The sequence below is a fragment of the Hipposideros armiger genome, unplaced genomic scaffold, assembly GCF_001890085.2.
Source record: "Hipposideros armiger isolate ML-2016 unplaced genomic scaffold, ASM189008v1 scaffold_823, whole genome shotgun sequence".
Lineage (NCBI taxonomy): Eukaryota > Metazoa > Chordata > Mammalia > Chiroptera > Hipposideridae > Hipposideros > Hipposideros armiger.
Window position 1 is genome coordinate 338,339 of NW_017732173.1, and position 21,203 is coordinate 359,541.

A 21,203-nucleotide genomic window follows, 5' to 3' on the forward strand; every position below is an offset into this window, starting at 1 on the left:
AAAAAAAATTTTCTCCTTTTAAAATTATACCACTGATAAGTAAATATAGTCTCACTGTAAATAGATTAGATGTGACAACTGCTTTATAAAAGATAGCTTTACTGAGATATAATTCATATACCATAAAATTCTCTCTTTAAAGGTATATAAGTCAGTGTTTTTGAGTATATTTACAGTGTTTCTCAACCACTAACATCTAATTTTAGAAACTTTTTGTCACCCAAAAAAGAAACCTTGCACCCATTAGCAGTTACTCTCAATACTCCCTTCCTCATAATCCCAAACCTACTTTCTGTCTCTATGGATCTGCCTTTTCTGGACATGTCATACAAATGGAATGATACAATACATGATCTCTTGTGACTGGTTTTTCAGTTGGCACCTTGTTTTCCAGGTTCATTCATGCTGAAGTGAATGAAGTATCTATACTTCATTCCTTTATATTGCCAAATAATATTTTATTGTATGGATGCACCACATTTTATTTATCCACTCATCAGTTGATGGACATTTAGTTTGTATCCATTTTTTGGCTATTATGAATAATGCTGCGATGAACACTTGTTTCTAAAATTTTATGTGGACATATATTTTCATTTCTCTTGAATTAATATCTAGAAGTGGCATTGCTGGGTCAATATGGTTAAGTCTGTGTTTAACATTTTGAGAAACTGCCAAACCATTTTTGAAAGTGGCTACATCATTTTATATTTCTATTAGCATTGTCTGAGGGTTCCAATCTCTCTATGCCCTTGTCAACACTTATTACTGGCTTTTTATTTTAGCCATCATAGTGAGTGTTAGTAAGTAGTATCTCATTGTGATTTTTATTTGTATTTTCCCAAAGCAAATGACTAATGACGTAGAACATCTTTTCATGTGCTTATTAGATATTTGTTTATCTTCTTTGGAGAAGTGTCTATTCAAATCTTTTGCCTATTTTTAACATCGGGTTATTTGTCTTTTTATTGTTGAGTCATACGAAAATTTTATATATTCTGGGTACAAGTCCTTTTTCAGATATATGATTTGCAGAAAATGCTCCCATTACTGCATTGTCTTTTCACTTTCTTAATAGTATCCTTTGAAGTCAGAAGTTTTGAGTTTTGATGAAGTCCCATTCACCTACTTTTTTGTTAGTTGCTGGTGCTGTTGGTACCATATCTAAGAAGCCACTGTCTAACCCAAGGTCAGAAAGATCTACTCCTAGGTTTACTTTTAAGACTGTTATAGTTTTAATTCTTGCATTTAAGTCTAGAGTCTATTCTGAGTTAATTTTTTTATATAGCATGAGAAAATAGTTCAACTTCATTCTTTTACATGCGGATTTCCAGTTTTCCCAATACTATTTATAGAAAGGACTATTCTTTCCACATTAAATGTTCTTGGCACCCTTGTTTAAAATTAATTTACCATAAACATAAGGGTTTATTTCTACGCTCTCAACTCTGTTCCATTGATACATCCTATCTTTATGTCAGTATCACAGTCCTGATTCTGTAGTTATAAAGGACTTTTGAAACAAAGGAGTGCGAATTCTCGAATTCTATTTTCTTTTAACATTGTTTTGGCTATTTGGGGTGCTTTGCATTTCCATATGAATTTTAGGCTCAATTTATCAATTTCTCCCCAAAAGACAGGTAAGATTCTGATACAGACTGTGATGAGTGTGTAGATCAATTTGGATAGCATTGCCATTACAACAATATAAGCAAAATACATTTATGCTGTCTTATATTTACCTATATAGTTACCTTTCTCAGTGCTTTTTCTCTGTGTGGATTTGAATTAAAGTGTCCTTTCATTTCAGCCTGAAGGACTCCCTTTACTATGTCTCCTAGAGCAGATTTGCTAGCAGTGAATTCTATTTTTGTTTATGTGTGATTGTCTTACTTTTTCCTTCTTTTTTGAAAGAGCTTTACTAGATATAGGATTATTAATTGACAGTCTTTATAGAAATAAATTACTTTGAATATATCATCCTACTGCCTTCTGGCCTCCATGGTTTTGATGAGAAGTCAGCTATTAATGTTATTGAGGTTCCCTTGGATACCCTGGTTGTTTTCTCTTGATGCTTTCAAGAGTCTCTCTTTGTTGTTGGTTTTTAACAGTTTGACTATGATGTGTGTAAGTGTGGATGTCTCTGAGTTTATCCTGCTTGGAGTAAACTGAGCTCCTTGGGTATATACTGTTTTTCATAAAACTGTGGAATATTTTAGCTAGCATTTCTTCACATATTCCTTTTGTCCCTTTCTGTCTCTTCTCTCCTTCTTGACTCTCATCATCTGCATGTTGTTATGCTTGATCGTATTCTGCAAATCTTTGAGATTCTGCTCATTTTTCTTCATTCTCTTGTTTTTCAGACTGGATAATATCAATTGCTATATCTTCAATTTCTGACTCTGCTGTCAGTTCAAAATCTGTTGCTGATTGTCTGTAATGAATTTTAAATTCTAGTTATTGTACTTTTCAACTTCGGAATATCTATTCGGTTCTTTTAAAAAAATTCCTATCTCTTTATGGATAATCTCCATGCAGTGAGACATGGGATTCATACATTGCTCTGGTTCTTTAGACACAGTTTCCTTTAGCTTTTTAAGACATTTATAATAGCTGACTTAAAGTCTTTAGTAGTTCCAGTGTCTCATCTTCCTCAGAGCCAGTTGGTATTGACTGCTTTTGTTTCCTGTATACAAACCATACTTTCCGCTTTCCTGTTTCTTTGTATATCTCAAATTTTTAATTAAAAACTGGACATTTTAATAAAATAATGTGGCAGCTCTGGGAGTTAGATCCCCTTCTCTCCACTGGATTTGTTTTCCTTGTTGTCTGTTTTGTAGTGACCTCTCTAAACTAGTTTTGTTAAGTCTATATTCTTTGTGGTGTCTGGCCACTGAAGTCTCTGCTTGGTTAGCTTAGAGATCAGTTAAGAGATTTCCTCTCCTTAAATGCCTTGAAACAACAAGTCTCTAAGCCTCTGCTGAGGGCTCTGGGTATGTGCCGGGGCATGATTTCAATGCTCCAACAGGTAGCATACAGCTCTGTTTTCGTCTTCATTCCTGTCTATGGAGAGTTTCAAATGCATCCAGAGGTGAGAGATTACACCATTCTCAAGTCTTTCCTGGCCATGTGCACAATCCTGCAGGTATGTGGCCTTCTGGAATCCCAGCAATATATCGGAGCTTCTCAAAAAACCCTATGACACCTCATTCCTGAGATTTTCCTTTTTAAGTTGTTTGCTAGCCTCTGATTTTCCTGTTAAGTTTTAAGTTTTTGGTTAGCCTCCTATTCACTTCACATCTTCCTTGGACAGCTGTGATGTTAAATAACTGCAACTAACATCTTTGATGAATGCCCTGTAGATAGGGTTTCTCCCTTTGGGAGCTCAGAATAGGGTCAAATAAAGACAAGCCCTGTGAATGTGGTTTTTTTCTGGGGAGCTGCTGGACAGGTCAAATAGTTACAATTTACTGGGGATGGGACCTGCGCGGTGCTCCAAATCCATCCTTTCTCCTCCAGTGGTTGTGAGGCTGCTGGTTATCAAGGGCTATGGCAGAGCTGGCGAGGAGTGAGGAGTAGAGCAAGCTAAAAAGCTACAAAGCATGCTGTTCTTTTAGAGAGCCAGCCATTTTTTTTCTTGAATAGATACTCCTTGAATTGTTGCAATCCTTTGATTAATTTCCAGTGTTCTGAAAAAGTTGACTTTGACATCTCTGCCACTGATCTTGTTGCTTTTATGGAAAAAACAGATTTTCAGAGGTCCTAACTCTGTCTTTCCAAAAATGCTTCCCTCTGTGACTTGCTTTTTGGATGGAACTTGGTCTTGGAAATTTGTCTTTCTCATATATAAAAGTCTGCCTTACTCTTTTTAGTGGCTATGACGAAAAAAATTTTTGTAGCATTTCTAAGTAGACATTTAGGATTTTTGCAATTTTTTGTCTTTATGAACAAAATGACAATTAAAACTCAAGAGAGGTACATCTTTAGGTACAAACAGTTGGCTATTTCTATTAGGTAAATTTATATAAATGGAACTGCTATTTCTAACAGTACATGTATTTTAAATTTACATAAATGATTCCAAACTGTTTTCTCCTAGGATTTTGAAAACACAAATATATATATATATATATATATATATATATATAATAAATATATATATTTATACATAAGTATAAATACAACATGGTATATTATATCTTTATATATTTATCTATTTTTTTTTTATTTGGTTAATCTGATGAACGGAGAAATTCATTGTGTTGGTGTGAAGTTTCCTGACAACTAAAGAGGCTGAATATTTTTGAACCTATTTATATAAGTCATCTGAAGGTCCTATGTGAATTGTCTGTGCTCGTTTTATTTTAAAAACTGATTTAGGGAGTTCCTCCAAAATTCTGAACTCAGTCCTGTGTGTGTGTGTGTGTGTGTGTGTGTGTGTGTGTGTGTGTATGTGTGTCTACATTTTCCTTTATGGCTTCTGTTTTTATGGTCCTGCTTAGGAAGGCATTTCTTACCCCAAGATGATATAGTGGGAAAAGATTTCAGTATTTATTATAAACCTAGGTTTTTCTTTTTCCTTCTATGAATATTTTCTCATTGCTCCTTGGAACTACTCCTTAAGTAGCTTTTATTGCCCTGGGGTAGTGGAAGATATAGCTAAAACAAAAGGAATGTTTGCTTAGCTTTGAGTTTCAAATTGCTTTTAAATGTCCAAAAAAAAAAAAGAGATAAATCTAAGGAGCCAAAGCATTTTTATTTGCAAGAACATGGCTTTTTCACAAAATGAAATGAAAATTTTTTCATGTTTTTCTAAGTTCATACAACTGAATTGATCTGTCCCTTCAAAATTCGAATCACCGATCTATAAAATTCTTTGGTGCTGGTTACTTTTAAAAGGCATTAGTATGATGGCTTTTTGGATTTTTTCTATGTTCATTCCACTATTAAGGTTTTCTATTTCTGCTTGGGTCAATTTTGATAATTCAGATCTCCCCCCAGAAGCCGTATATGAGGCCAGGAGAATAATGCCCATGTCTTTAATCTCCAGAGCCTGTGAGTATGTGATCTTACATGGCAAAAGAGGCTTTGCAGATGTGACTAATATTAAGAACCTTGAGATGGGAAGAATGTCCTAGGTTATCATTGAGGGCTAACGTAAACACATTAGTCCTTAAAGTGGAGTAGGAAGACAGAAGAATGAGTCAGAGATGCGACTAAAGCAGAAAAGAACACAGTTGAAGTAGGAGAGGGAACTTGACCTGACACTGCTGGCTCTGAAGGTGAAGGAAGGGGCCGTGAGCCAATGCGACGTCGTCTAGAAGCTGAGAACGGCCCTCAGCTGACAGCCAGCAAAGAAATGAGGATGGTGGTCCTACAGTCACAAGAAATGGAATTCTGCCAATAGCACAAATGATTATTCCCTAGAGCCTCCTGACATCTTGGTTTTAGCTTGGTGAAATCTGTGTCAGACTTCTGACCTACAGAACTCTTAAATAAATGGGAAATTCTCTTTATTACTCCTTTGATTATTATACTCTACTATGACCTCTAGATTCTCAATATTTGATATTATAGTTCAATTCTGAGTTAATCTAAAATGCCAGATAGAAGCATATATATTTTATTATACTCCTAGAAAAAGTTAGAATTCTGTGGACTATTACAGCTTTTTACCATTTCTTTCAAAATGAAAAAAAAATAGTTATGAGCAGTTATACCAAATCCTATAAAATTTTAGTTGCCTTGAATACTTCTGAAATGAGGTAGGGAATATCTATCTGTCTATGTATCTATCCATCTATCTATGTATCTATGTATCTATCTATGTATCTATATTTACAATATATAAGTAAAGTTCTATCAAACCTGTTGGGAAATTTTTACTATTAAAATAAATTATAATATTACTGTAGGAAAACAAACCTCAAGAAACTATCCCAGTTTTTATAATCAGTTTCCATGTTGAAATTATGATAAGACCAGGAAACCTTTTTTCTGATACTAGATTTCTTCTGTACTACAAAAATTCATTGTTCTCCAACTTTCCTGAAATACATACCTCCCTAGTCTGTCAACCCAAAGAAGGAGAAATCAGAAAATTATAATATACCACAGCAATGTGATAATTGCAAAATGTTAGTCCATGGGCATATATAGAACTTTACACATATTATCTCATTTAATCCTAATTACATTGTGAGGTAGTTATATAGAAGAAAACTGAGGTTAGTAGAGTTTAATGAACTTGCTCAAGGACAAAGATATCTATATCTCTATCTATCTCTATATACCTAGCAACATAAGGTTTGTCTAACTTAAAGACTATGCCGACACATATTATTTCATGTCTGTATCACAGAGAGTGACTCCAAGAATTCAAAATGGCAAAGAAGAAAAAACAAACAAACAAACAAACAAACAAACAAACAAACAAACCAGATTTAAGGAATAGGCCCATCTACTCAATTTTTACATATACAGTAATGCCTTGGTTTGTGAGCATAATTCGTTCTGGAAACAAACTACTTGTATTGCAAGACATCGCTCGTTAAAATGTATTAGAAATGTTTGCTTGCCTTGCGGAACACTTGCAAACCACATTACTCGCAATCCAAGGTTTTACTGTATAAGTATTTTGAGATGGCTTTTTCTATAAACAGAAAGCTGACAGGCCTCTTATATTCAATTACAGGTGCTCCTGCTTGTATCAGAAAGGCCAAATTTCACTCAAGGCGGGGACTGTGGTCATTACCAGCTTCACCTACTGGGAAAAGCTAGCAGAGTGGGTGGGATATAGTAGGGCTACAATAAAGGTCTGCCATCTGCCCATGTTCAATTTGGAATATCTGAAGAGGACTACATATATCAATGCTGCTTCATGGGACTATAATGTGAGCCACATACACAGTTTTTAATTTTCTAGTATCCATATTTAAAAAGTAAAGTGAAATTAATTTTAACAATTTATTTTATTTAACCCACTATGTCCAAACTATTATCATTCCAATATGTAATCAAAATCAGAATAAAAATTATTGAGATATTTTACATTCATTTTTCACAATTCTTCAAACTCCAGTGCATGTTTTATACTCACAGCATATATTTCAGGCGTTCAATAGCCACCCATGGCTAACAGATACCATATTGGACAGCACAGGTATACTAACCCAACAAACCGCCTAAATTTCCAAATGTTTTTCACAACATGCAGGTTGTTACATGTAAGTGGCTATTGTAACAACTTAAGTTAATGATGTATCTAGGAGAAATTTTTAGAATACCTGCTTGAATGAATTAGTTTACCAATTATTTATTGTGTGAGAATAAGTACACAATCCAGAACGCATTTGAAAACAGTTTGTTCCCATGAGAACAACATTCACAAGTTTCTCCTGTAGCTATTTTTCTGCTTAGCAGACTACCTTTCAGAGCTTATCTCTAAACTATCAAATTCAAAATTAGTGGTCATATTAATAAAGTTCTTGGCCTACGTCTCACATAAAAACCCTGTTACAAAAGTATATTTCTGCTCAATTACAGAAATGAGCTTACTAACATTTTTGTGCCTTTTAGGAGCATAAACATTTAGACCTTAAGAAAATAGAGTTACCAGAGGGGGTGACAGAATATTTCCTCTGGAGATCTGTAAGAAAAGCCTAGGCACCAAAAGTAGTCCTGCCTTGAAACAAAAGAAAAGACTATCCGATTTCCCTGCCCTTTTCCTATACGGATGAGACATTCCATCACCCAGGTCTCACCTGGGCATTCCTGGGCTGACGAGTCAGAATTCTCAACAAGTTTGCAGCCCGTGAACTGCATGGTGGTTCTGAAGCTCTATAAACCTTTTCAAGTTTTTAACTGATAGGAACAACATTAATTATTTCTTTTGTTGCACTAAAACTAAAGCCTATTCGTAGAGGCACATTCTGAAATACATTGCTATGGTGCCTGGACCAGGTCCCTCTGCTGGACCCAGGCACTTATTCCTCAGCTGCTGGGAGTGTTGGCTGCTGATGGCGCCCACGAGTTCCTCTCTGCAAACAGCCCTCAGCTGAAAAGAGCTCCTTTGCCCAAGATCATGCTCCTTCCCTGGGGATGAGCTACAATCCAGTGCCGGGTATGGGCCTACAGAGGACGAAGCTGGCCCCTTTGCCTCAAGGTACACAACTCTGAGAGCCATCTTGGCCCCGGAGGTTCCAGCAGCAGCTACACGGAGGTTCAGCTCCTCCCTCTGCTCATGATGCTTCTTTCACTCTCCAGGTGCTGAGCTTGAGGGCACCCCCCCCCCAAAAAAAAAGCTTCCTACCCATCAATCTTGGTCTCACAGTTTACTTCTCGGAAATCCTGACCCAAGGCAATTATTAAAAATTATGTTATATTTAAGACATTCTTACATCTACTAAATATAGAGCAATTCTTAAACCCCCTCAGGTAAGCACACAGTCTTTCGTTCCTAACTAAACAGCAGGGAACAAGCCTGTTATAGACTGATCTGATGAAATGCCTACAGAAACTGTCCAGCACTGAGGGTGGGGTACGTCCACAACAGGAGCTCCGAAGAAACTCCCAAGATAACAGCACAAGGGAAACAGAGACTTGTACACACACTAACTAACCTACAATCCCAGGTGATAAAAGCAAACACAGAAGTAGAAACAACAGTATTCTGGGGGCATCTAGTCCTGTGTCAGGCAGTTAAGAGGCGTGAGCTAAATCTTAGAACCTGAAGGGTGGGGACTGGTGGTGGTGGCTCAGGGAGGGTCATTTCTTTGGGCAGAGATCACAGTATTTACAAGGCAGTTAGACTACTGAGGACATTTAGTTCAATCAGAGCCTGGTTAAATCCTTTAGAGCTTCCTGCCCTCCATAAGTAACTGAGGAGACACCAATACTAGTGTAAAATAAGATTAGGTCCAACAGAGTGCTTTGTTTTCATCTGATGATTATTCCCAAGGTTTTCTTGGTTGGGGGGGAGGGGGTGGGAAAGGGAATCAAATAAATGCTTTCTAAAAGTTGCTGGTATCCTAAACAACAGCTTCCCTTCCCTCTTGGTGACCCAGTCCTAGGGGAAAGGGCGGAAAGAGGAAGGCGAGGCTCTAAAAACAGGGCCAGTGAGATGGAGAAGAGCACCTTGTTCTCAGCTAAGGGGTCGGCCTTTATCTTGTCAGTTAGATGAAGGAGGTTACTACAGATTTTACGCAGGGAAGTAGTAGCATGAGGATTACAGGAACTTGGTTGAATGAGGCATCTCCTGTACTAGCCCACGCAAGACATCATAAGGGTTTACGGGCTGTGGTAGTAGGTTTGGGAGATGTTTAAAGGCAAAATTCCTTAAACCAATACCTGCTGGGTCAGGCACACGTAGGCTGGAGTGTGCTCAGCTGATATCTAGTTATGGGGTCCCGAACAAGTCACTGAGCCTCCATAAACTCTGGTGCTCACCGGCAAGGGAGGCACTGCTTCATTCATGCTGTGTCCTAAGTGGGTAATGGGTGTGAGGGCTCAGTGTGGTGCCTGGCGCACGCTCAGTAGTCAGGAGACCTAAACCATTACTAGAACAGGGGTGACTTCCGAATCGAGAGAAGACAGTTTACTATGCAGATTTGCTAGCCTCTCCCGCTGGGGCTATTCTGACACCAGTTGCACTTCTCCTTGAGCTCTCAGAAACTGCAGCTAGCTGGCTCTAAGCATGGGGCCACCATGTATGCTGGACATGACTGCTTAGGGAGCAGCTGAAAAAGAAGGGCTATATATATAATCAAAAGAATCACTGCGAGTTTTGATATTTACTTCATTTCTTGAACTTTACTCCAATTCTTTGAAAAACAAAAACATTTGGGAAAGTCTAAATGATAGATAGCTTTATCTCCCTGAAATGAATGTATATCTGCTCTTGAAATATTATCTAGGGGAATATAAAAGGTTTGGCACCTTTGATGACGTTCTCCAGTGTCTAATATTACTGATCCTATTAAGCATAGATTGTTAGAAAGATTTCTGTTGCCACCACCAACTATTTTGGTTTACTTCTCCTTCCCCTTGCTTTCTGACCCTCTGCAGGAAGTGTGTTGAGGAAAACACAAAGCGACTTCTCCAAATCATGGTAGGCACGGTCTCACTGTCGCCTCATCACTGTCGTCGTCGTCATCATCACAGACGGAAAGCTGTTGATTTGGGCTCATGGCTCACAAAGCAGCTGGAGCCTTCCCTGTCGGACTGTGTCAGTACGAGGCAGGCAGGGGGAGGTGTGAGCGGGCATCGGGAAGAAGGGCTGGCTCCTGACTGCGTAGGATTGCCTGGGTCATTGCAAGGCACAAGCGGATGCCTAAGCCACCTGCTAAAGCTGCAGGGAAAGCAAGGGGTCCAAGGAAACAGAGCCTGACACACAATAGGCCCTCAATAAATACTTGTTGAATAAATGAATGAGATGATTCTTCTTACAGAACTAAGTTATTTGAACAATGATATAACCTCCCCGTTCAAGGTTCTATTATAAAAAGGAGATTGCAGGCCGGCCGAGTGGCGCGATGGTTAAGAACTCGCTTGGGATGCCAGAGGGCCCCGGTTTGGATCCCACATATGAGGGCCAGTGACACTGCCCTCCACAGCTAAGATGCTGAACAACAGCTCAACCTGGAGCTGGGCTGCTGTGAGTCGCCGGCGACGGCGTAGGCTGCACTCCCTGTGGCAGTGGGTTGCCATGGGCTACCGTATGTAGCCAGCAGCCAGCGTGAGCAGCCAGCAGCCAGCGTGAGTGGCCAGCAGCCTCAGTGAGCGGCCGTCCAGAAGCCGGCGACTGATCTGCCTCGCCAGAGAAGAGCGCAATGATGGTGCCAACTTGGGCCAGTGAAGCAACGACCTCCACAACTAGACTGAAGAACAAAACGACAGCAACTTGTCTGTTCCCCTTCCCCCAATTCCCCAGCACTGTTCCCATCCCCCCAATTCCCCAATAAAAATCTTTAAAAAAAAAAAAAAAAGGAGATTGCGCGTGTGGCTCCGGTCGGCAGGGAAGAATGAACTGGGCAACAGCACAGAAGCGGAAGTCAGAATAAGCAGGGCCGACTTCGGCTTTCTCCTTCCACAGCTGAAGGTCTGCTCCGCAGCAAACTAACGGAATGAGTTAGCACACTGCTTTGGGATACCAGACACCTGGTTAAAGAGATGGCTGGGGGCTCAGATTTTACTTTTAGGAAACAAACTGAAGTCCTATGAATTCTCACCATATCACATGATCACATCAATATTTATTTAAGTGTAATAACTGACAAGGCTAAAGGGAAATCATTTGAAGATTATCTGCCTTTTCTATTCCCATGCTACTGCATCCCTTTATATCACTTAACAGACACCAAGAGTAAACATGAGGTCTGCATGGAATCCTCCAGCTGAAAAAGCCCTTAAAGGTCAGCTGGTTCAATTACCAGAAAAGAGCCAGAAACCGTACCTGTGAAACACAGACCTATATATAGAAGCAAGGTCACATCTATTGCAATAATGGTTTTGTTTGTTTGTTTTTGTTTTTAAAGAAGTTAAACCAACACACTATTCATTCCCTAATCACAATATATTCTTTTCTGTTAATTAAAAAAAAAAAACCAACACAGATAGTATGAAGACACATCATTATTAGAACAGTATTTTAATACTACTAGCATGACTATATTATGTGGCTATTTTAAATTAAGGAAAACATGCATGAATTTTAATTCTATCTTTTCAGTCTGAATTTGAGAAGATTCTTAAAATTAGTCTAGGTTTCCACTAATACAGAAATCCTCTCTCTAACATATTTTATCTAAAAGACTATATAATAAAAGATTAATGCTGCCACTTTAATTATTTGTTTTTAAATTCCACAAGGGCTGCAAAATATGGATTACTATTATTTTGTATTTCTTAAATAAACTTTTTTGAAATGATTATGATATTAAAATGTTATCTTTTTATTTTAAATCATTGCCAGTAACTGTATATGGAGATTTGTCACACCAAACTTTCTGTTAATATGATTCATAATACAAACCCTTTACTTAAAAACTTATTATAAAATCTATTTGTAATTCTTTCAGGTAAAATATAACAAGTACCCTGGCTAACACATACAATAATATGCACACAAACAGCAATATACATCCTCTAATCTCAGGGCTAATTTGTCAGTTACTGTCACAGAGCACTTATGCAACAAAAAGAACATCTTGGTGTGAGCTGCCAAATAAATCGTATATTAAGATAACCACAAAATATAGTGACCATATTTTGCAAGGAAAGAGGCTGGTGCGAACTTCATAGAAAACCCACATCACAGCCAGACTTGGCATCACGGAGGTCTGGCATGACAGGGGACTTTTGTTCTGAACAACAGTGCCACTCAGTGGCTAAACAATGGTAGTGAACTGATAAGAGTGAATGGAGGGTGGGTGAAAGGAAAATGGAGTTTTGGAGTAGGCAATGATAATACTGAAGGCAAAGATATACTATGTTGCCATGGTAACTGTACCTTGGAGGCCAGTTAGAGTCTGGACAGGAACAGAAACCTGAGCATCGCTTCCTGTAACTACATCGCCTGGATTTCATAAGAAAAAGTAATTAGAATTCACAAAAAGGAAAAAATAAACAACTTTTCTTTCATACTTAATGTTGTAATACATTTATCAATCTAATTACTAAAAATAAATTAAAACAAAATACAGTGCAATCTCATGAAAATTAATGTAAAATATTTTTAAAAGGAAATACTTTTAAACAAGCATTTCCTAAAAAGCTTTTGTGTACGTTTTTCTTAATGAAAAAAAACAACAACAACAAAAAAACAAGTTTCTAATAAAGTATGAAACAAATACCTACTAGTTTTTGAAGTATAGGAAACTTTAGCAATCAAAAGATTTTGCTGAGCAGATTTCATTAAGTTACGAATTTTAGTTTGATTTTATATATATATATATATATATATATATATATATATATATATACATATATATATTTTAAAAAGTTCTTTATCCAAAAGTAAGTTATATGAATTTATTAATAAATAAGGACTCTTTTGAAATCAATTTTCTCCTAAACAGACATAATTTATTTTTAACTAAACTTGAAACCAATTTCTTCAGTGATCAGATAAAGACTTAAACAAGTTCTAATTTCATAGTTAGTATTGAAAAGATTTCAAAAGTTACCATGTGCACTTACAAATGTCAACATGTAAAAATAAATCTGTGAACTGCATACCCTTTAAACTTGATATACTTATTATAGGCGAGATTTCATTTACAAATTGGACCTGCAGTAAATGCTTAAAATAAAGAAGCGTTCAAATAAAAAAAAAAAACAGACAAAGGAAACAGGGAAAGGAGTGTATTTTAAGAACGCAAGATAGAAAGGAAAAGGGGCAACAGGAAATTCTGTGAAGAACTGAGATACGCTACCATTCAGAAGGAAGACTTTTTGCTTCTTTCCTTCCTGGATGACAAAGTTCAACAGGAACAGTCACTGTCAACCGAGTCATCCTCTGGACGTATCGGCATCTGAAGGCCCATGTTATTTTGAGATTAACGAGCTAAAAAACAAGCCTTCTTAAAAGGTGCCATGTTTTCTATGAATGATCATGTATGATCAATAGACTTGCTTCCCCTGTAGTTTTTACACAATAGTAAAAAGTTTTTGATTTTTACTTTTTAATAGTTTTAATTTTTGAATTAAATAACCTACCCTCAGTGCCTGACCACTTGCCTCCATTATGATTTACCTCATGACCAGCAGCTCCTCTGGAAGTTATTGGGTTGTAATTATATTGTCCCTATCAATTAATAGTACACATATTTATATTCTCCTGTAATGACAATAAAATCTATAAATACTCCAAACAAGTGATATACAGCTGTTAGCAGAACTTATTAGGTCCTGAGTTTTCATAATGTAATTAACTCGCTATCTACTGATAAATGGTGTGCCTATTTTCTGTATATTTGAAGGAGATTTTTCCATTTTATGCTTGCTACCCATTTTATTCTGCTGCTTCTGAATCACCTATTAGTGCATATTTAGAGACTGAAAAGAAATAATTTTAATATTAAATATCACCAGGAAAATTAAGGAGGAACAACTGTGCTTCCTCTTCCGCCCTTCACGACCCCAATCCCAGCACATACACAAACTACAGACTGCATTTCAAGCAACATGTACATGGATTTGGGGTTTTCCATACAACTGTTCCCCTATATAAGCAAAAATAATTGAGAGTTAACTAACCTATGAAAACCATTAGCATTTTCATCTTTATAAACAACCATTTTTCAAAACAACTTTCACATTTTCCAGCAGAGTGTACTAAAAGGGCGATTACATGATCTTCCCTCAAAGGCGCTAACTCGATGATTCTGTTCTGAGATAGTCAGAAGTCACATTCCAACACAAGTGTCCTGATAGGCTGAACATTGTGCATTGTGCTCACTGTACTATACCACACAAGCCTGTGACACACTTGTAGTCGGTGTCACAGCACAGCAGGATCCTTGTGGGAAACACCAGCTTCAAGAACTAAGGCTGGAGAAGTATTTTTCATTGTGGAGTTAACAAATATATCTTTCACCAAAGGAACCATAGAGTTTTGGAGCTGGCGACTCCTCAGGGATAAGCCCAAACTTCCTATTTCAGGGTGAGGAAGCAAAGGGTCGGAAAGTGTCAGGATCCTGCTTACAGTTCATTGGTGAGCGAATGAAGGCAGAGCCTCCACCTGCACTGGCTTCTACGTGTATAAACGGTTCTGCCTTTTACTCTATTTTATTTAAGCCTTCATGCAGGGAGGCGCATCAGCAGGAATATTTATCTTTAATATGAAGGTACGCAAGCTTGCTGTAGATTGACATGAGAAGAACAAACCAGAAAGAAAAAGATGGAAGAGATGCCAAACAAGGCCACTTTCTTTCAGCTTGGGGATCTGTCACAAAATGCCCGAGTGCTACTCATGTTCCAAATACTTTGCTTAAGTGCTCTGCTGTCTTCTTATAACTGGGGACTTAGTTTTCATCAATTGTTCCATCTTCATGCACTTCCTTTCTCACTTACTGTGATATTAATACTTGACATTTCCTTAGAGACACAACTTTATATTTCTATAGTCATTTGGCTTGGTTCCTCAGAAAATTTAAGCTACAGCATTAAGAGATTCTCTGACTCATTTGCCTGCCATCAGTTAGAATTACTACTGACTACAGCTTGTTATCAAAGCAATATTGAAATCATATTTGTTTAGAACAATAAAACAGTACAATTAAGAAATATATAAAAATAACATTCATTTCCATTCAGTAAGTGGGCATGTCTCCTGGCATTAAAATGCATTTACAGCATGTTAATGATATGAAGTCTCCTTTTCTTTAAATCATGTGTGATAGCTCTACATTAAAAGGAGAAGAATGCAATTTTAAACGAGATATTCTTATGTAGGTAAATTGAATATTCTAATAGAAATTTAAATACTAATCTATAAAGTCTAATACTTCATACAGGCAACGATAGATAAGATTATGCAACTAATGGAAGAACACATACACTCATTATTGAATAATACTTATTATTTTGTATCACTGGGGGAATAAAGCCTATTTAACTTAAGTTTACCAATTTAAATGCCAGTACTTTAAAATTTTTAAATAAATTTGGATGCAATCGTCTTAAACAGAGTATATGGAACATAGTTGAAAGTCTTCCTACTGACTCCATATCACTTATTGTTATGTCAAAGCCAGTTATTGCACATGGCTGTAACACAGGGGATCCCTTTCAGACATGAATGACGCATTCGGCAGGACATTTGCCCCGAAATTAAATGGCTACAAGAGCCTATGCTTTGTGAGGTCTCAGAAATGATTTTTGTAGATTTTCTGCCATCATGTTACTTTTCTTTGCTCCCATAGTATAGATAGCATAGTCCTACCACTACAAATAAATGTAGCTATTTCCATTCTGCTATGAGTAGGGGTACTTAATACACACGTCTCTGAAAATAAGTGGGAAATAAGAGTATAAAGGCTCTGAGTAAGAACCTGAAGGGCTGTCTTAGGAATAAAATAACATGAGGGAGGTGAAGCACTGGAGGGGCCCTGAAACAGAAGTGAGCGTACCGGGGTCCCAGCAGCAAGGGTCACTACTGGCAGTGCCCTCACTCATTAAATGAGAGACTGGATCGGGCCATCTCTCAAGTGTCCTCTGCTCTCACATCCAGTGGTGCTAATGTTTAGTGCAGGGACTCAGTCAGGCACCGACTTTGGCTGCTTGAGATTCTGTTTAGCTTTTTTTTTTCCCTCCTTAAGGCTCAAGTTTGTAGACCTCAGAGGTAAAATGGCTGGAAGAGTGACTGAAGCCTAGTAGCTAGTGCCTTTCCTCCAAGCCAACCGCAAGGACGAATGCTGTGAGAGGAAAGCCCATGATATTGAAACCTCCCATTTCAGATCCTCTCCTAGTCAGAGGGCAGCAGAGATCACAGTCAACTGATTTCAAGTTCTGTGTTGTGATATTAACAGTTTGTGCCATGCTCTCTGGGCATCCACAGGACTAAATGCAAATAGACCAGGACATAAATGTTAAAAAAAGCACCTTAACATATTACCTCAGAAAATGTTCTCAGTGAAGAACAATACAGTATCTAATAATCCAACTTAAAAAGGATCCAATAAATGGATTTTTAAAAATTAAGTTTTGCATTAATTTCTATTTCTAGGAGGCTGGTTTCTCATAGGTAGGTGAGGAAATCCCAGGCTATTCCGGGAGTGTTTTCCTTAGATTTACTAGTACTTGTTCCTTACCTTTGTTCAGCTGCACTGGCATGCTTTCTGATTTCAACAGCCTCTGATGCTGCTGTTGCTGCTGCTGTGGCTGCGGCTGCTGCTGCGGCTGCTGCAGGTGATGCCTGGGGGCCTCTGCTAAGGTCCTTGTGGGAACCACAGCAGTGGAGGGGCTGCCACCACTGCCTCCTGGTGCAGGGCCACCCGCACTGCCTGGGGCCATTGCCGGAGAAATCAACTTCCTTCCAAAATTAATCAGGCTATTAGAGACCTTATTGATATTCAGGGGGGCGCCTTTTGCATTGGTCCTGTAAAAAAAAAAATGGTGGAGAGACATTATTTAAATTAGAGGACAACTCTATTTCACATACTCCACTGGTATAAAAACACACTTTACCTGATTCAAAATTGCCATTTACCAGATCAGCTACACCAAGTGAGACGTGAAAACTTAAAAGTGACCGCACAATAATAAAACAACAAGATTGTTAAAGATGTGGCATATGGAAAATAGTCTTTATGCTTCTCTTTCATTCATTCATTCATTCATTCATTCATTCTAGCAAATAGGGTCTATTATATGGCAACACTGTGCTAGGTTCTGGAGATACAATTATCCAAAACAGACACAGTTTCCCCCCTGGAGCTTCTAGTCTAGTAGAGAAGAAATATATTAATCAAATCATTACACAAATAAATGTGTGATTAAAACCTCTGATGAGGACTATCAAGGAGAGAGGTACAGGGCAGGGCAAGTCTCGGGCTACCCATGGAAGGGGGCACCTGTGAAATGAGGCTGAGAGTAAGTTTCCCACAAGCCCTAGCCTGGTCACATTGAATCTGATTTTGAAAAATAAATGTGTCTGAGGGTAGTGAAGAAAATTCATAGAGCTTACATCAGTGCCCAGTTCGTGGGAATTGCAATTCACCCCCACCCCCCACCACGACGCTCTATATGCTCCTTTCTCACTTTCCTGCTTTACTTTTCTGGATAGCACTTTGCATCATCCGACATACTACATATTTTATTTATTTGGTTATTTGTCCACTTCCTCCATTCTCCATTGGAATCAAAGTTTCATGAAGGCAACGGTTTTTGTCTCTCTACTGTACTGTCATTGCCTAGCACAAATACATGTTTTATAAATATTTGGTAAATGCCATCTACCTATACTCTAAGTCTTCTCACTGATTACAGCAGAAGGGTCCCTGCTCCTAGCCATGGCCGCCTCTCCACTCACGCTCTGGATCCCATCTCCTCTGACCTTGCGAGATTGTTGCTCCTGCATCATCTTCTCTGCTGTATCATTCCCATTCGCATGCAACCATGGTGTGCACATGTGTGTGTGTGTGTGTGTGTGTGTGTGTGTGTGTACTGACTTCTCCTTTGAACCCTCACTCCTTTCTAGATACCATCCTACTTCTTTCCCTCCTCACAACGTGTTTTTGCAAAAGGGTCTCTTAAAGTGCTGCTTCTGCTTCTTCAGTCTTTGGCCCCTAGGGTCTGGTTATGGCCCCCTTGTCCTTGCTCTGAATCCACTGGTCAAGTCACCAATGACTTCCACACTGCAGAGCCAAAATTCCATTCTTCACCGACCTCTCAGCAGCAATAAACGCCCTTGAGCACTCCTTTCGGCTTCCATGGTTTGCTAGCACCTGTGTTATAGTTATCTGGCAAACAGAGGACACCAACTAGAAATTTGTTAAATGAATGATGACTTCATGCATAACCTTGATTCATAATGATTCATATGATTCATAACCTTGAAGTATTCCAGGGCTAGTATCTTGAAGACCAGTTATGATTATAAATTATTTTAGTTGTTAGAGGTAGTCCATCTCCATGATGATACCAAAGTTTATATTTTTACTGCTCCAATCATTAATAGAAGCTTATGTCCTCACATATTGCTTCTTTTTCACAAAAGTGGGAAACTGAAAATCAAGTGTGAGGGACCCACTTATGTGATTTTAGTTAACTTGAGTTTTACTATCACTTCCTTCTCTCAGATGTAGCTGGCAGCACTTACACAGTAATTCTCCTGCTCTTCATATGACAGCTGTATCCTTGGCATTACTGCATAGAGCTCTAAACCCAAACTGATCCATAGTTCTATAATAAAAAGGAAAGCACACCCTACTTCGTCTTTTCATAAAGCTTGCTCTAATGGTACTCGCTAATATTATGGGCTAGGTATTAGAGACTCACATTGCTTTGGAGATAGGACAAATCAAATTTAAAACCCGGAATTCAGTGTTATAAAAGAAAGATCTATTCATTTAGAACTCAATGCAATGTCGAAAACTCATTTTTCAAATGGTTCTTTTTGCATCAAGTTTCATCTTTAAAGAACTGGGCTATTTAATGTGCTTCCAAAAATTATTGAAAATAAGATTTCCTAGTAGACATGAGGATATATAGTGATTATGCACCACTTGTTTGTTTTTAGCTGCTTCCTTATGAAGCAGAGCATTCTCAATTTACAGGCACTACAGCTTAACAACAGAGAAGGCACCGAATACATGCTTATTGAAAAAAAGAGTGAACGAAATGAAAAGAACTCATAAATTCTAGATTAAGAAGGCATTCACCTCCGGCCCCATGTTCCACTCAGCAGCCCGCACACAGTCCCATTTATTGTGAGTGAGAAAGGAGAGCTATCATGATACTGAAGTTCTACTGCATTTTAGTTTTGCTTCTTTGCAAGTCAAGATTCATAATTCACAGATATGAAGAAGTTATAATGTTGTTACCCTTTCTTATAAACAAAAATGTACTAGTCAAATTCCCATATTGCCAGTTGTAAAATTTATATGTTGATAAAAGTACTGAAAAACTGCCAGAGCATTATCAAGAGAATACAGTTAATGCATCTTCATTACTACTAATAACCACAAAAAACATATAGATCAAGCTCATGCCGAGCAATTTTTCATCTGAATGGCTCTTAAAAGGGGATGAGCACTGTGTTTCTTTTTAAAACATTTTTGTTTTTAACCAATTTTCCCCTCATCCACTACCCATAGCTTCCAGAAAAAAATTCCCTTTCCAAAGCAATATTGAAGGTGACTCTATGTATTTTCAGGTATAAAAATTGTACATGGCAAACCATGTACTTCTAAGGAAAGCACGCTGTCCATAGTTTGTTTTTTGGGCATGACAATTTTTAGGCCAGAGTTAGCTAATACAGACCCTAAATATGGGTAGCAGCATTCTTTACAAGAAATACTAAACAATTTATAACAATTAGTATTGCCTATGATGTATTCTATGAAGTCATGTGTGCTAAATTAGTGAAAATTAATGCAGTTAGAGATCTGATGGACAGTGAGGATCAAACTGGATTGAAGATAGAGTACAAATGTATAAATAGTGTTGCAATAAAGAGAGAACTTTGGAGTTAACAAGATATTAGCCATCAACTCTAATGAGTAACAAATTCTGTGTAATCATTACACAATTGTAGTCTTTCATTATAGTCATCTATTACATACTTATTGCATATTATTAAAAACAGTACCATCTAGGAGGGATTGTTCTAAAATTGTGCTAAGAAATTACCTTCGGTAGAACCTCAGTTAGCAGATTCAATCAGTAGTGAAGGGCATTTTTCTGAAGATCCAAGAATCCTTCAAAACACGTGTACCAGAACCCAACCTGGCTTCACTGTTGGGTCCCTTTTGTTCAGTTTCCGAAACTCTAAAAATGGGTGCTTCTTGCTGCCTCCTTCCTAGTCTCTAACTACCCACTTGATCTCTTGCAGCCTGCCTTTCTAGCCCGCACTCTACTGAAAAAGCTTCTAGGGTCTCTAATGCCTTCTTAATTACCAGAGTCATGAACTGTTTTAATTCAACTTCTAAAACCTTTCTAAAGCTTAAAAAAAACAAAAAAATTATCACATCCATTCAGTAAAAATTTTCTACAACTTTTCCTCTCCTGGTCTAAATCCTGATACCACCAGGTTTATTTCCTTTCTACCTATAGATTTATAATTTAGGTCTGATATTAAGTATCTAATATTTGTTTATTTCACTCTTTGCAATAAAATTTTGTTAGATGCTAGTTTATATATTTTTGTTAAAGATTGAGTCTTTAATTTATTTTAAATTATTTTTCTCTATTCTAATTTATACTTTTCTTATTATTTCTTTTCTTGTGTTTCCAAAGGTTGAATGCTTGGTTCATTCATACACTCATCCATTCATTCCCTTATTCATTTTCTCGCTTTCTAAATAAAAGCATTTAAAGCTATGCATTTGCACCTGATTGTAGCAGTAGCATCAACGTTTCTGTCCCCCACCCCCCATTTTCTAGTCTGCTGACTTGACTGTTATTTAGCTACATTTTAAAATTTCAGATGGTTGGGTTTGTGTTTCAATACATTACTCATTTTGTTTTATTGACTAAAAACA

General features: G+C 37.6%; 1 protein-coding gene across 3 annotated transcripts in view; it reads right to left on the reverse strand.

Moving 5' to 3' along the window:
• The window catches only part of TBC1D5 (TBC1 domain family member 5), a 447,679-nt gene that overhangs the window by 58,728 nt on the left and 367,748 nt on the right, over window positions 1-21,203 (reverse strand). For 2 of the 3 annotated variants that reach the window (XM_019629009.1, XM_019629010.1), the window contains exons 16-17: window positions 16,812-17,098; window positions 12,509-12,574 (exon numbers count right to left, since the gene is read on the reverse strand). In XM_019629009.1, the coding sequence (XP_019484554.1) occupies window positions 12,509-12,574; window positions 16,812-17,098 (353 nt within the window). The remainder of the gene's footprint in view (window positions 1-12,508; window positions 12,575-16,811; window positions 17,099-21,203) is intronic. The other variant, XM_019629011.1, reaches the window with a different exon arrangement.